This window comes from Bombus flavifrons, chromosome 11 (genome assembly GCF_040668555.2).
Source record: "Bombus flavifrons isolate JBK064 chromosome 11, iyBomFlav1_principal, whole genome shotgun sequence".
NCBI lineage: Eukaryota > Metazoa > Arthropoda > Insecta > Hymenoptera > Apidae > Bombus > Bombus flavifrons.
The window spans coordinates 10136040-10153108 of NC_138452.1; the positions used below are offsets into that span (position 1 = coordinate 10136040).

The window sequence follows — 17069 nt, forward strand, 5'->3', positions numbered from 1 at the left end:
ATTATGAAACGAGCGTCTAATCATGTAAATAATATTCGAACACCTTAGAATCGTAATATGTGTTTGTTTGGAAGAGTAATAAAAGAGCTTCTCTAAAGGTATAGAAATATACGAGTGTATAATAATGTTGTTAACGGCGAAGTTATTAATCGTTGGGGGGGGGGGCTAATATATTGACTGTCATGGATGCGACAACCGATCATTCTAATCTACGACACGAAAGCGGCTAGGAAAAGCAAAAGCCTTTTACACGGTAAATCAATTCGTAATCGTGGCCTTCCAGTACGATCTTACTAACCCAACGGACACGAGGCAACACGAGGCGATCTGTACGCCGGTGATTCTTCGACGTTGAATGATTTAACTCCGCGAATAGATCAGGCGATTAAACGTTAAATACTTTAAAATGAGAGAAAATATACATCAGCCACCTGCCATTCAAACCATCGGCCAGATAAACGTTTTCATATTAACCTTCAGGTAATACGATAACTGGTACACGAATTTAGTTCACTTTCGAGTTTCCTGCCGTTCTGTTTCGTTTATTCGTCCATGCACCTTTTTCTACAACATCGACACCACCGTTCTCTTTCGTCTCTTTCTACCCTTTGTCCCTATATCTTCCTTCGTCATGCACGTGCATCGAACCGCCTACCTAACGCGAATAATTTTATTTTCTCGCCAGCCGGCGAGCGTGGCCAGTCGTGAAAGCAACAAATTAACCGACGACGCTATCGTAGGTCGATACCGGCTATGTAAGCACAGTGAGTTATAGAGTGTTCGCTGCAACCTTTGCCGTGCACGACCCGCTACCTAACGCCAGTCCCGTTTCCACGTGTAACAAACGTAATTACGCGTGGTAATTGCCTCGCTTTGTCGTTCTCGACGATCGTACATAGTCGTTATTGTCGAACGTTAGAAAAATTCCGCAATTGCTTGCTTACTTTTATAGATGGCTCTATTCGAACGATAGGTCCACTGCTACTTTTCGCGAAATGATATTTTGCGTTCGTCGCTACATAAAATACGATACATTCTTTTAAACGGTAAAAACGTATCGAGGCAGGGAATAAGATAGAACTTGAATTAACTCTGGAACCAACGGTATAATGCAAGGATTTTAAAAACCGAAGGTGATTGTAGTTTTTCGATGACTGTTGTCTTTTCAGCGGAAGATCGGAGAATACGAAGATCGGTGGATGTTTTAATTCGTAGCTGAAGCGTGTACATAATGTAATAATCATGCGGATCAGGGATAAAATAAATGGAGATTAGCAATTTTTCCATAATTTCACGCTCTTTTTATGATTGCAATGATTTTATGATGTTAATTACATCAGTCACGATGAAACTTCTGAAAGACCGGACGGAAACGCTTCTCTTATCACCTACAACCTAATTCGTTGTAACTGAGATTAGTAGACCCAAATAAAGTCTATTTCATTAGATAAGGTAACTATCAACCTCATTCGTTGTAATGAAATAACACGCACAGAAAAATATCGCAAACAGTCTACGAGTCTCTTGAAACAATTTGGTATCGATTAAAGCGTAAGAAAAATTGACGAATAAATAGATACTAATTTATGGATAATTAACACAAATTTACGATTCGTATTGCGTTTAGAAATATTCATTAAATAAAATAAATAATGAAAGACAGAGGCGTAAGAAGAAGAATACTTCGCGTAAATAAAATTTTGACGATCTTAGTTTATTCGAATGTTTCCTGCGATATGATAAGAGTATTTTTCTGTGGAAAAAAAAAGAAAAAGTGACGTCGACCGTGACAGGATTCGAACCTGCAATCTTCGGATCCGAAGTCCGACGCCTTATCCGTTAGGCCACACGGTCATCTAGGGGTGGTTACCCCGTTCATGAAAACCTTCATCCTATCCGACTTTGAATTTCATTAAAAACCCATAAATAAACTTCGATTTTACATATTACATATCTTACATTGATTTTCGAGATCTATTACTACCATAGAATTAATAAAATACGAAATTTATGCTAATTATATAATATGCTTACTGAGCGGTATAATTGAGTCATTTTGCCTGTTTTGGTGGAATACGATGTTCACGTGCTAACAAAAAGTATGATTAACAGACATATAAATATATATATTCAATTTTATACTTGAATTTATTTCTTTAAACGTCTATATTTCTTAAATTCTAGGTAACATAGTATATGTATTTTCAATATGTATTTCTAATAGAGATAAAATATCTCGATAAGATTGCTAAAAGCGTAGTTCAACATTTTACTTGATTTTTATCATTTTTCGCTTAATTGATCGTTCTAATATTAACAAAGTGGCAAACTTTATTACAAATAAAATTCAGTAATATCCTTCCAATTATAACAATATGCTCCACCTTAGAACTTCTACCGGTACTTCTTTGAGCAATATAATGCTCAAAAGAATCCCCAATCTGCAAGAAAAAAAGAACGGAAGCAGAAAAAATACCAAACACGCATCTACTGTAAAATTCGCCACTAAATCTCACCCTGCGTCCCAACGTCCCATTCGTTCGACGCTGTGCACAATACTCTCAACGTTCGAAATAAAAATCGCAAAAATCAAAAATCGAAGGAAGAGCAGAAATCTATTTTATCTACAGCGAGGCCCCATTGTTCCTCTTGTTATTACACACATACATATACATACACATACAGACACGCAAACACATCGAAGAGGGAACTGGGACGTGCGAGATAGGGCTTTCCGTGCTTCACCATAAATTCTCTACCCAAACGCCATCACGCTCCGCTCGGTTCGAGGCCGAACAGGCTTAATGAAACCGACGATGAGGCGGTAGACACGCGGCAATTATCGAACCGAGTATTCGAGACTGTTCGGTGCTCGGGGCGACCGTACCTTCGGAAATACAATCGTGGAAAAACAATTTTGCATAAAGGGATAACAGCGAGGGTTTTGATCGACGATAAACATGGAGGCCCCACGGCTCGTCGCGATTTCTTTTCGTTGCCGATCCACGTGAAACATAGAGGATCCTCTTCTTCTTCGTTTCCTTTTTATTCCTCGTCGTCGTCTTTTTCTTCATCCTCTTCTTCATCTCCTCCTTCTTTTTCTTCATCTTCATGGATGCAAGCGAGATAAATCAAGGCCGTGCAATAAATTCAAAAGACTCGGACGTTTTATCCTTCGGTAAATACGCTGATACAGAGGATGATTTAACAGTTCCCGCCTCGCGGTGTAGCTTGTTAGTTAGACAAATGTAGCGTTGTCGTTGTGACTCTCTTCCTCTCTCTCTCTCTCTCTCTCTCTCTGTTTGCCTCTGTCTCTGTCTCTCTCTCTCTGTTTGCCTCTGTCTCTGTCTCTCTCTCTGTTTGCCTCTGTCTCTGTCTCTCTCTCTGTTTCGCATGCGAAGCTTGGCAATGGTGTAGCGGCTCTTGGGAACTTGGCTTTATTTGGACGATAAAAGCCGAGGCCGGTTTCATTCGAACAAATGCCAGCGTGTCCTTCGAATTTCGCTTCGTATGGCTCCTCGTTGCCCATTGCAACGTGTTTCATGCTTCATGCTGTTCCATCGTGGAGACGGGTGCTAAGGTTCCATAGCTATTGCTACCGTTTACGAATAAAACTTTGATAGTGCTAGTTTACGAAAATTGTATCTGAAGATAAAGACTTGTTTAAACGTATCACTGTGAGAGTTTTAGATAGTAAGAGAGAAAAGTGAAAGCGCGCTCCTTCTCTATTTACTTGCCGATTATTCTTTTTTAAATATTCGTTGAATTTTCCACGGCGCAAGGCCTACTTGCTCCTTGTTCCATGCAGAGCTCCAGTTAAATGGTAATACCGTTTCATTGATCGCGTTGTGCAACGCGACATTGCGTCATGGTGAAATTTCGAATATTTCGCTGTCTCTGTCGTAGAAGATTCATAATTCGTTTATGTACCCCGCGCTTCGCCATTTAATACGCGATACCGTTTAATGCACAACTTTAATGAACTTTGAATAGTAAAAAAGCTTATTGTTAATTACGTTTGTGTATCTTACGAGATAAAAATATTTCTGTGGAAAATTAAACGGCAATAATAAAAAGATGAGCAGACGTGGCAATGGCAGACAGCTGAAATCGAACGAAATTATTCTTGATGTAAGGTGGAACGTGCCCAGAGAATCGCATGCCAACATGGTATCCCACTATTGTCCAAAAGGCAATTAGCATGCCTCTGCTGACTCTTCTAGAAAAGAGGGGTGAATACATTAAACACTCCTCCGGATACTCGTCGATCGTGCGTGGGAGAACGTATTTCTGTGAACGTGGTACACGTAACGTGCAACATATTTATTTCATAGACACCCGTTACCTAAAAGTTCCCGGATATACAGCAACTAACAACCACTTTCGTCACTTACCAAAAAATTACCAAGGATTATCGTCGAAGATTTTCATATACGCAACCGATGAATATTTTCGGAAACTTACTTCAACGTTCTGCCTTTTACTTTCTTCGACGGTATATTACGTTAATATTAATTTGTCGTGTTTGTAGTTTAAAAGTTTCGTTAGATATTAAAAAGTATTCCACTTGTAGAATTCACGTTTCGATTACGATACTGCGAGCTTCTAAGTTTAAGTCGAATTTCCAACATTTAAGCATTCCAAACCACAAACCAGCGTCTAAACGGGGAAAAATAGAAGAAAAATGAACGCGGACGTAACTGACAATGGACGGTAGACTAAAGTATATTAAGCGTTGTGGAGACGAGGGCCTGAGTAAAGCGGGCTGAATGGCCGAGTTAATTTAGATTCCTCGGTGTACCTCTTGCGGCGTAAAAGACGTCGAAACGTCCGGGCGCGTTTCAATGTTACGTGATGGAAGCCCGGAGCCCGTTCTACGGACTAAAGCGCGTAATTGACGTAACAACGTACATCATGAACTTTCGCATAGCCGCTGCCCGTTCCCATTTATGGCGTTAACTAACGACGGGTGGCCATAACGCGACCACGAAGGGCTACCATAGCGATACACCGGCACGATTGCCCCGGTGAAAGCCGGACCATTGTCTCTGTTCGCGGTCGTTTCGACCGAACAAGTGTTTCCGCGGCTCCCTGCCATGCATCCGCTCTTTTTCTGATTTATCTGCGCTTTGTACAGAAGGTACTCTCCTCTGACGTACATCTTCCAACCTGTTAGCTTGTCTATGCGAATCTATGGTACTCAGTTTTAACAGCAAAATGTCACGTTTCAAAGGTTGAAGCAGGAAGCACTACATCCTCGCTTAAGATTTTTTAAACGATTTTTATTTGTACGTTAGCGCAATCCTACGCTACGTATGTTTTCCAGTTCTTGATCCGCTGAACCGTATACGTACCGCTGCGAATTCGTTCAGCACAGCTTTGGACTTTTTCGTATGCAACGCTGGTCATTTAGAGATTCCGTTGTGCAATTTCTTCGAGTTCTATAACACGCGTGTAGTATCTAAATAGTCTAGAGTAAGGACAAGAAAGGACGTTCTATTTGAAGCGAAGTTTAATTTTATTTTAACAAGCAATACCCAATGCAAAAACTGATTACAATATCTTCGTACGTCTTATTCTAACACTCGGCTCACAACTTCTGTCTTCCCAGGTCAAAAGATGCTGACCCTCAACCCTCGCACCTTTCTCCTACTCCTTTACTCATTTAGCTTTGACGTCACCAAGGCATACACTCTTAATTAACACTCTCTGTCTCTCTTTCTCTCTTCCCCAGCACTCTTACGATTCTTAGTTTATACCTTAAATTTACAACTTATACTATACTATCCCGAGAGAACTCGAACTTAAATATATGATAGACCAAGCGTATACCCCTCCCCCTTTTTTTTTTTTGGTATTACACGCGTTTCCTCTGTTTACTACTGATTCTTGTAGTTTACTCGCGTCCTAGTAATTATCGTAGATAAATGAAACGTTTACTCGATACACGTGAAATTTATGTACTTAGCTGCTGAGTAATTTATTATGCTATTTTGTAAAACTTCCTTTTGACAAAAACCATCGACACATCTTATATACGTTGATTTTTATTTTTCGTTGTTCTGCGATTCTCAGGAACTTGAGGCAATAAATATTGTCATTGGGTTTGGCATCGTTACGACCAGTTGTTTGCTCGTTTTTCGGGCCTGCAGGATTTATACGCTTCCTCGAACATCGAACAACCTTTAATCATTCATGGATAGAACAACGTGCAATGTTAATTATCGGTGGAAGCGCTGCAAGTTTCGTTCTGCTTGTCAATAGCGATTAAAGTATAAACACGCAGGAGAACGGCGGCTTTCAAACATGGATTACGGGATCATGGGCCGGTTTGGCCGACTAAAGGGCGTGTTACAGCGCATACCAACGTGCCTCGTATTGGGCCTCCGCGCAGTGCGTGCGCAAAATTCATGGAACGGTCCAAAAAAAATTTCCGTTGCCGTTCTTGCATCTTCCCTTGCGCCTATAATCTTCCAAGACCGTTCACAGGAACAGAATTTCTCATCAAACGTAGTTCCATTTCGATTTGCGAAGCATTCGTCTAACAATCTCGTCAATTTCATGACCCTTCGCTGGATTTTGAAGTCCAACGATATCTATATTTGTTGGAATATTAACTGGAAGAAAATTCAAATGAAATTTAGAAAATTGTAAGTTAATTGTAGTAATAATTTTCTGTCACAAGAACAGAAATTTAAGCGAACTATAACGCTACGAATACATGGAAGGAGAAGGTAATAATACGAAGTTACAACAAGATTACGATAATAACGAATCAAGTTACGCCCTTGTTACGAGATTAAACAGATCACGCTTGTACTCCATCATCTAGCTCGTATCTTTTGTTTTTCAACATTAGCAAATTCATTTATTATAGAACAAATCCCTATAATGAAACAACTATCATAAGAACTGTTATACAAGCTTGAAGAAGTCCAAGCATCGCTGACATCAATTTTACGGTCGTCATACGAGACTAATCTGGCTGATTAAAATTAACACACTCGATGCGTATCGCTTAATTATGTCTCCTGCTTTACCGACTCAATAATTTACTTAGCCTTGTAAGTGTTGTTCGATGCGTAAAAAAACGAGCATATTCTTCATCCGTGTACGCGGTGTTAGGTACTTAAAGATTATTCGATCGGTAATAGCTCTTCGTCGTTAAGTAACTTAATTAGCGATTAACAGGAATGGCCGACGCGCACTGTGGTTAGTCTAATCCCTGGATTATAGGTTGAACGAAGTACAGCTGACACGAGAAGACCACGAGTACTTCCGGTAAAAGGGGAGGGACAAGGTGTAGCGTATCATTATCGAATATACGGTTCGTGTATTTCCTGCAGGTGAACGATGATCTTCGAAACGTTACAACCGTGTAAAAAAACCAAGGTCTTTAATTTAAATTTTTTACTATGAAATTTGTCTTTACGTTGCGATACGTTCGTTAAGAATCTTCGAACGAAGTTGATTTCTAGACCAAGAAATACGACAAAAATATAAATACAATGGCAATGTATATCTCGTAAGAATGGAATAATTTCTCTCTTACAACGATCGTTTCAAAACGAATGTATATAATGCAACCGATTTCTCACTAGCACCGCGGTTTCCCTTCTCACGATAAATTCTTTACAATATAATAATATTAATTACAATTATAGTAATTCTTCTTCAATTAGCCATAACAGTCTACGAATAAGTTCCCTTGTTTGTTTCCAATTTAGCCAGTCAAACGAGACGCGTTCGTATTTCAAATGCTCGATGAGATAAGAAATGTACATTAAATGTTTGCAAGGCTCCTACATGCACGAGAAAGACTATGATTAACTGCATCATGGTTGTGTACGGAATACATTGTTCTCGGTAGACAAGGCAGCGAGAAAGCACAAGTTTCTGTTAACACTAAACAACGACGTTACGAAAAACTTGGCAGTTTCAGAGAGAACGTAGTCAGGTAATTAAGACAGGATTGTTAGTCCGGGTTGTCTCGCGGAAAGTAAAGGGTCGCTATAATTGTTTCAGCAGATACATTAACACGGTTTTCATTCGACGATCGCACCTTGTTAGGCTGTTACTCGCTTTAACGTGCCGTGAAATCGACGTCCTCGCGAAATTATTTTGATTTCTTTCTGTTAACGAGACTACGTGCCGTAGGAAATGGAAAAGAATTGCCTGAAAAAGGTACCAGCGATTCGACTATTTAGTTCTTGAAAAATTGCTAACGTTAAAAATTGCTAAGACGTTAGTTCGTTTTCCATCGGTTCGTTGAAGTTTATCGCTTTCTCCGCCTCGATAAAATTACTGCGAACATCGAGACACGACTAATCTAAAAAGAGAAGAGTTAGAAAGTCTTCGTTCTACGTTTCTCAACTTCTCAAGTTTCTAAAATAATCTCTGCAATTAAATCTTCGTAAAAGCACGCGTAAAGCTATAAAAGCAGAACTTCCATTCGCTTGTTTTAGTAAACGTTGACTTTTAAGTAAATGAAATCCAACGCCTGGTTTCGTATTAACATTAACGAAACTTGAAAGCAATAAACCTGATCCTCGAGATATTATAATATATTCCTAGCTACTCTATAAATTGAATCAAAATTACGATCGAACCGTCGATCATATAGTATCGGATAACAAAAATTAGATAACAAGCTGCTACGATAAATAAGTGAACAAGCTCGTCTGGAATGGAAGAACGATCGTATTTCATGCACGAGCCTGTTAAAATTAAGGAATGGCGCGAAAGCTGGTTGGTTTCTTTGTAGAGAAAAGGAAAGGGCGCGAGTTTTCTCGGTTGTCGAAGAAAGACGACCGCTCTCAAGCTGCAGTTCCATCACTCACAAGCAATTTGAATGATTCATGAGTGCACGCGTCCGTCGTCCGCATGAGAAGGGGGAAAAATAACTAACTTTCCCGTTTACAACCGTAGGAGATTTTCATGTAGGACTTGTCGATGATCCCTAGTCGCTCGTTGAAAATCTTGCAGCCACACCGCGAAGGGGGTGAAGTTTCGCTCGGAGGGATAGCTTCATGATTTATGGAAGATGCGTCGAGTACCTACCGCGTTGGAATTATTGGCAAGATCCTGATATGTCTTCGTCGCAATTGTCATCCTGATTGTAGGACGGTAGTATCTTGCCACGTCAAATGGCCACGTTGGTCATTTGTCCATTTGCGATCTCGTCCGGACACGGTTTTCAGCGAACAATTTCAGCGTATTGATTTCCATTTGAAGAGGATACGTATTTCGTTTGGTGAGTGCGCTGAAAATCAGTAGCACGCGTGACAACAGGTCTTTGGAGTTTCGATCTTTAAAGACGTTAAACGTTTTTTAATCGGTCTTTATCTCACGTCTCGGGACTTTGCAGTTTCCAATGTTCAAACAGTCTGTCGAATAGTCGAATTTTCAAATTTCAGGATTTTAATATTTCCAATTACGTCGCTAATGGCAGTGATCGTTGTAATCGTAAAATAGGTGTAAAATAGGTTTAATTTTGTTAATCGCTTTAGAGGTGTTTTGAGTTAAACTACGGATAGAAAATAAAATTAAAAATAATATTCGTGGATGTATGCGTCAAAGGTCTTGACCTGGGCTAATAGATTAAGAGATGCATCTCGGAAGGCTAATATTATTCGATAAAAGGAAAATACCCAGTTTCCACACGTGTACCATACTATATAAGTATCTATGTGCGAATTTACGTTTAAGTTCAAGCATTATTAACGCGCAGAGGCAGCGAACCCTAACGAGAATAGAACCTCTTTTATTATAATCGATTGACCGGCGAATAATGTGGATTCATCGATGGACACATCGATAGATTTGATAATACGTTCGCGGTATCTGTTGAGAAATCTAACAGGAGGTACTCGTGTTTCGCATCTACGAATTTTTCCAGGATGTAATTGCGTACTGAAACGATCGTGCATCACGTGTGCGATAAGTTAATCGCGATATTCGATCGTACGATAAGAGGGTTAACGCGTTTCGAGGAACAGATGCAGGAAACACGTTTTCTCTGCTGTTGGCGTTTATACGTACTTTTTGAAATCTTAATTTCTGTACTACAATAAAACTTCTCTAGAAAATAGAACAAGTTATTGATCAGCTTTCTGCGCTTTCTTACGTATCGAAATAGATTCCCTGTACGGCAAAATACAAAGACTACCTTTCGTTCATCTTTCGCGAAGGATAACGTTTATACGTGTAGAGCTGGTTCGACTAAATAAAAAGGAAAATTCCGTTGAAATAATCGTTTGCCCCAAGACAAACAATTATCGGTTTAACGCTTCACACCTTTCTAAATGTATTTAGCATAGATATCGTTTTCTACGCCCACGCCAAAGTGACTTTTTCTTCCATTTTCTACTTAACGGTACCAAGTTACGTGAAACGCCTTGAGCTCGAGCCACCTTTAAAAATTTATACGTGACAGTTTCTCGGAGGTAGACAGTTCGTCTGTGAACTACTTAGGGATTTCTCTATCTTTTTAGTGAGCCATTCCCTCGTCCAGTCGTATATGTACGATCGTCCAGACCCTTTCGACTACCAGCACGAGATAAGACGATCGTTCGACCGTGGAATTTTTTAATTTATGACCACACGAAAACTCCGTGGACAACGAGTTTTTGTCTCTATTAGCTTTTAACAAGATTGAAACGTTTACGTCAAACACTTTATTACTTTCTCTCCTTCTTCTTGTTAAAGCAACGGAGTTCGTTTACGCGTCTATGAGTAGATCGATCGTCGACAAGATCGTATTCGTTGGTTGCTCTACGTGCTTTTTATACCGAAATTCTATTCGATTTTATTCGAATAAGGAAAAATTTGAGTTTACGTTAATTTAGATTCTTTATAGTTCGTATCGTATTACAGTCTGTCACTTCCATCTGGAAAATAAATGCTCGTACAAGGCCATATTTTTGTAAACCCAAGAAACGATATACGATGGTATAGAGAGTTAAGGATCTATTTGATGTACGGACGCTTCTAAAGTCGTTTCATATTTATAGCGGAATAAATCAGAAGGCAAAAAGAATTTCTGATACGGAGAATTTTTAATGTACTTTCTAGCGGACGTTGGCAAAACATGGAATGCCATCCATCATAATCATCTTGGTAAAAGTGTATCATGGAATGAACGACGTTGCTCGATGCCAGCGAAAACTGGAATGAAACGAATCTCGAGTTTAGGCACGTTCCACCAGGGATACAAGATTTCAAAGGCAAACATAATATATTAACGTTTGCAAACGTTGCAAGCGAAAGAAAACGTGCTGATAAATCTTTCATAACTTATAATGTCACTGGAACGCTTTAGAATTCTTATAATTCCGCTACAAGACATTCGCGTGTATCAAATCTGAAATTAGTAAAAACGTTCGTTAAAACATATCTGTTGAACGTTAATAATTTTTTATTTTCATTTGCTTTCAGACTGGTGTCACGGCATTGCAGAGGACTGCTACCGAGGGTCATTTGGAGGTAGTGGAATTATTGCTGAAACACGGCAGCGACGTTGCTCGTCAGGATAACGTGGTGAGTCAGAATTTTGTTTCATCGTATACTCCTTTCCTATTGTGTTTTTACTACGACGACAGATCGTTACATCGCGGCCGTGAAACTACGTTACTTGGAAATCTACGCACTCGTTTACGAAAATTTCCTTCCATTTGCTTCTCAAAATAATTTCACCGTACATAGACTTCGGTGACTTTAACGCACGGTTAGACAAGAAGCGCTACCTTTCGCGCAATCTTCCTTCCCCTATCCTACAGTATATTACGGTATAAACATAAGTAACTATATATACACACATATTTCCATTTTCCAAAATTCCGATGTTTTATCGGACTTTTTCGTTCGACTTTTAAACTTCATTTTATTCGCCGCTGTGAATCGTTGCGATCGGTCGAGCTATACAAAATCTGAGTTAGCGTACGGCTAACTCCAAACCGTATATAAATCACGATTATTTTTCAAAGAAGATACAAAATACAAAGAGAACCATATCGAAAGCAAGGGAAGATGCATTCACGAGGAAAACTCGTTTGGCGCGTCAGAAACGCATAAACGTATGTTTCTTTAGTTATTTACCAGCCCTTTGGGCGAACAAATCCAAGAGCTGTACAGTACACCCTTACGTTGATACGCGTATGTTGGTTGGGCGAGCCTTTGGGCGCACAGCACCCGGTCCACGAGCAGAAAAACGAGAGGAAAAAGCCGGCGCGGAGAAATCGCTACCGGGAAGAGCGACACGGAGGATCGCGATAATTTCGTGTTTTTTCTTTTTCGTTCTTCTTTCTTTAGAAGAAACAATTTACGGGGATTTTTACTGCTACGCATTGGCAGCGGTCTTTTATCACTTTCTCGAAGTCGATCCCTCGGGGCGTGGATTTTTATCGTTTTACCACGGCAGTTTCGTAACGCCCCGGCGGAACGTGTCCCCCTTTACCGTGGTTAACGAGAACGCGACACTCGCCATGGATAATAAATCCACGGCTGTACCGTGTCCATGTCGCTTGATAGATGCGATTACAGTCGAGAGGATATGGTATATCGCCAAAGCGACTGCGTTGTAAATCGGCGAAAGTAAATTGGGAAATGGCGACGATGCGGAGATTTCTGTTTTCTGCGGAGGAACATCGCGAATTCTTGGGATCGCGAGCGTACGTACTCGGGCAGATAATTTTACGGCGAAATTGCGTACAAGAGGAACGCAATGTACGTATCGTGGAATATCGTCGGCGAAGGTGGCATTATTTCGGGGTCACAGTTATCGCGTCGGATGTCGAGGGATAACGACGATCGTTCAATCTGAAAGTTTATAAGGAAAAGTATAAGGAACTGTTTATATTCTAATTTTCTCATAATACGGTTCAGTTTTGTTTGCGTACTGCTCGCCAATGTGTTGTACGATGCCAAACGATATGTCGCGTATGGGAATCTGACTCGGTTCTTTCGTGGGTTGCAATTTTTGCTGTTGGATCAGCTATTAGCTGTTTCTTTCGTTTTGCGAGGAAATAATAGACGCACGATGGTTTTTGTTTTATATTATTTTGTCGAATTACGTACGATCCATTTTGTTCTGTCGAGATAAACATCGCGACATTTCACAGACTTGCTTTCACGTTTGTACGAGAATGCACTATTGTAAAAAACACGTTTGCGAAAGTAAGATACTCTTCGGATAACCTAATACTTCATTTCCAAAGATATTCTTGCGGCAAGAGATTCACACCGTGGCAACTTTTTTGCCGGAAACTGACAGTTTATGGCATAGTTCTTGGACGAGGATGTTCGTTTCACGACTTTTGCGTCTTAAATCTCGCGTACCGTTAATCGCGATAGCACAGATTCCTTGCAATTATTTTACTTGATTAGGGTAGAATTTAACTCCTTAACCTACGATCTACGTTCGAGAATTTTGGACCGAAAACGTAAACAAGCTATTACACAGGGTGGTTGGTAACTGGTGGTACAAGCGGAAGGGGGGTGATTCTACGCGAAAAAAGAAGTCGAAAATATAGAATAAAAATTTTTCGTTTGAGGCTTTGTTTCCGAGAAAATCGACTTTGAATTTTCGCTCGGTACGCGTGCACTTTATCGCGTCTCGTTATAACGGAGCTCACTGTAGATCGTTGTCTCGATGGAAAAATTTAAAAAAGAAATTAAAAAAAAAATTTTTATTCTGTATTTTCGACTTCTTTTTTCGCGTAGAATCACCCCCTTTCCGCTTGTACCACCAGTTACCAACTACCCTGTATATTATATTTGGCCCGATCATCGTACTACGGGCTATGCTCGTAATATTTACGTTTGGTCCGATCATACACCACGGGATATGCCCGTGACATTTACGTTCGGCCCGATCATCGTACTACGGGCTATGCCCGTAGTTGTAGGTTAAGGGGTTAAAGCAGGAAATAGTTACACCGCCGGTATTAAGAAACTCGTTGACGTGTTGCACAAATTACCCGCCGTTCCCTGGCTTGGAAAAGTACGTAAGTGATTTCTGTCATTGAGCACGACGGTAATAATTATCGAAGGAAGAAAAACGCATCTGCGAACCTTCGATCAACATTCAGCTACCGAAAGTCTCGTTAATATCGTATGCAAATCGAATGCAGCATGTTGCTGGCGACTGTTCGCAGGTGCGAACGTAGCACGAAACTCTTGATCGATGATTATCTCGTCGACCACGACGAGACACGCTGCTGTCATCAAAGGTCAGAGTATGATAGGATCGATATCGACGCCGTCATTAAGTCGTAAACCGTTTAATGGCTGTCATTACCGATATCGTATCGCGTTTATCCTGGTTTCGCGTTAAAGAGCCGCGTTCTCGCCGACCGGGGATAGCGATTTCGACATTTTTACAAGGCAGCAATTTCGCGGATGGTACCAGAGCCGCTTCGCGAAACCAACGACAAGAAAATCACGGTAGGCGTGTATATTTTACGTCTTAATGATGGCCTCTTATTGATCCCCGAATCTTGCCACGATCGGCCACGAAACACCACGGAAGGCTTCTTAAATGATATTTATAATATCGTCAGAGAAACGTGGTGCGGTAAAGTGATGCGTTTAAACAACGTAATCGCGTACTTTGCTAACTGAGACACAATTACGTCTACGTTATTTTTGTTGAGAATTTTGCATCTTAATAGCCGAAATAATGGTATGGGAACGCTAAATTTACACTTGGAATTTACGTTAGAATAATTATATATTTATTTGATAAACGATTACAAAGATATTCATCGATACACACTTACACGCGTCTCACCTTCTTCCATACTAGACTGTTAATTCAACAGTCTACATTTCTTTATTTTCTAGACGCCGCGCACACACGTTGATATTCACATACAAGTATCGCTACTACGTAGCTAACCTAGTCTAGCACATAAAATTATACATATGTCAATAATTTTCATTTCTGATTCGAACCGCTCAGAAGCCAGATTCTTCGACTGTATTATCCTTCGTCGTAAAATTATTTATTGCGAGAAGATCACCTAAATAGCAATAGATTACGAGGTAAATTTCAAAAATGCTATTTATAACATCGTCGCTCTTCTCTGAATTTTAATTTACGTAATTGCACGTTTCTTGATGTACGGCCAGGAGTTTGCGAACGTCATTTATTTCAACGAAATTCTACCTAGCGTTCGATTAAATAAACTTCAGCTGGATGAATTCACGTAACTGAACGCCAACTCGTACGCGCACGAGATCTCTTCGTTACTCCGTACTTCCTGCATCGTTAAATTTCATAAAACGTCGAATAAAGAATTAAGCTTGTCTTACCCGTGCCGCGTTTGATCGAAGTGAAATTCGAGCGATACCTCGAAGAGAAATAGCATTACGGTTACTATAAGCGACTTAACGTTTGACGTATTACGATCTGCCCTGAGTAGAAGCGATTGGAAAACGATTAATCCGTGGCGCGGCGCGCGGCCAAACATTTTCGATTGATTATTATCGCGCCGATAATCGTGGTTGGTATCGATGGGGATCGTTTAATGAGCAACAGACACGTACTTAAGTCGGGAGGAGCGGCCATGCTGGCCCCGTAATGCGTGGTATTAAGCGCGCAGAAAATATTTATCTTCTGTGTTGTTCGAGTTGTTTCGCGGAATTCCACGCTGCTCGAATGTACGGGGCTGCTCCTTAAACTCGCTTGCCGGCCAAGAAGATACGAATATATTATTTCTATGGGAGACGGTGAGACTCCATGGACGATCGTTTGATGAAATTATGGAAATTTATGTATCAAGAAATTGTAAATTCCTGCTGCTGGCCACGATTATCGCTGGATCTACGTATGGTACCTTTTCGCCATATTTCGCGTGGAAACATCGCTATATGGATATGATGAACGTAACGCTTTTAATTAATTATTGCTTCTATACCTGTTCTTTTTTCTTTATGCGAATCCACATGATCAGAATATCAGAATATGGTCAACGAGATTAGGTACATACAGCTTATCGATCTGTTGACGCTGGAGAGTCGTTTACTAGATGGTTTATACGAGGATAAATTGTTAATTTGACGCAGACAAATAATATGCAGATTACGATTATTTTTATTTTATTTTACATAACCTTTCGTTCGACGATGAATTTTCCTATTGAGAAACTCGCTTCTCTCTTAACTGTGTGCCAATCTTTTACCAAGACTTTAAGCCACTTAACACTTCGACTGCCACGATGGTCGTATGTGACGGGCCACGGTTTCTCCTGTGACGCGATCATCCGGGGTCATTGGCGACCGGAGCGCTTGAACTTCTTACAATTGTAAAGATTGAATGAAAATCGACAGTTAGAGCATTTTGAGTATAACCGATAAATAGGAGATACTTTGAAATAAAAAGTGCCCCATTGAACAATTAAAGATTTTTACTGGAAAATCGATAAAAAAAAGTGGGGACAAATCTTGCACTGTGTTAACATTAGAACTACCACACCAATCAAATCGACTGAGTTTACAATTTATTTAAAAATTCCTACTTCGTGTTATATTTTTTCCACAATGATGTAATCACTTCCGCAACGATAACTAAAAGAATAATACAATGAATTTTATTTTATTCTTTATGTATTCAAGCTGAAAATAATTTTCTATCGAGGCTACTTATACCAACACCAATTTCAAAACGACTGGTACTTGTCAAAGTGTAAAAGGGTCCTGCAATCTGTTCATCGAACCCCAATTAACCAGTTTCCTCGTTTTCTACAACTTCGCACACGTTTTTTAAATTTTTACCGCGTGTCATTCGATACGACGATATCGGTTATCAGGAAAATTCCGGATCGATCGCTAGATGCTAACACTAGAAACACCGCACCAGTTAAAATGACTAGTTCTACAATTTTATAAACGTGTCAACCCTCGTTTATGGATCCCAGATGGATTAATAATACGAAAAATCTACTACATAACATGGAATTGCTCCTGTAAGAAAGTAATAAATCAATAAATATACAAATATTCTATTATTACGTATTTTTTAAAGACCAGTCATTTTCACTGGTCTTGGTAGAAATATCTTCGCGTTAACT

The 17069-nt window shown here is 39.9% G+C and overlaps 1 protein-coding gene and 1 non-coding gene across 9 annotated transcripts in view; one reads left to right on the forward strand and one right to left on the reverse strand.

Annotated features, from left to right (window-relative positions):
• dgo (ankyrin repeat domain containing protein 6 diego) overlaps positions 1-17069 on the forward strand; it is a 138146-nt gene that overhangs the window by 71472 nt on the left and 49605 nt on the right. For all 8 annotated transcript variants that reach the window (XM_069122953.1, XM_069122949.1, XM_069122951.1 and 5 more), the window contains one exon: positions 11437-11538. In XM_069122953.1, coding sequence (XP_068979054.1) covers positions 11437-11538 — 102 coding nt within the window. The remainder of the gene's footprint in view (positions 1-11436; positions 11539-17069) is intronic.
• Positions 1782-1854, reverse strand: TRNAR-UCG (transfer RNA arginine (anticodon UCG)). Its single transcript has one exon. It is a non-coding gene; the product is annotated as a tRNA-Arg (tRNA).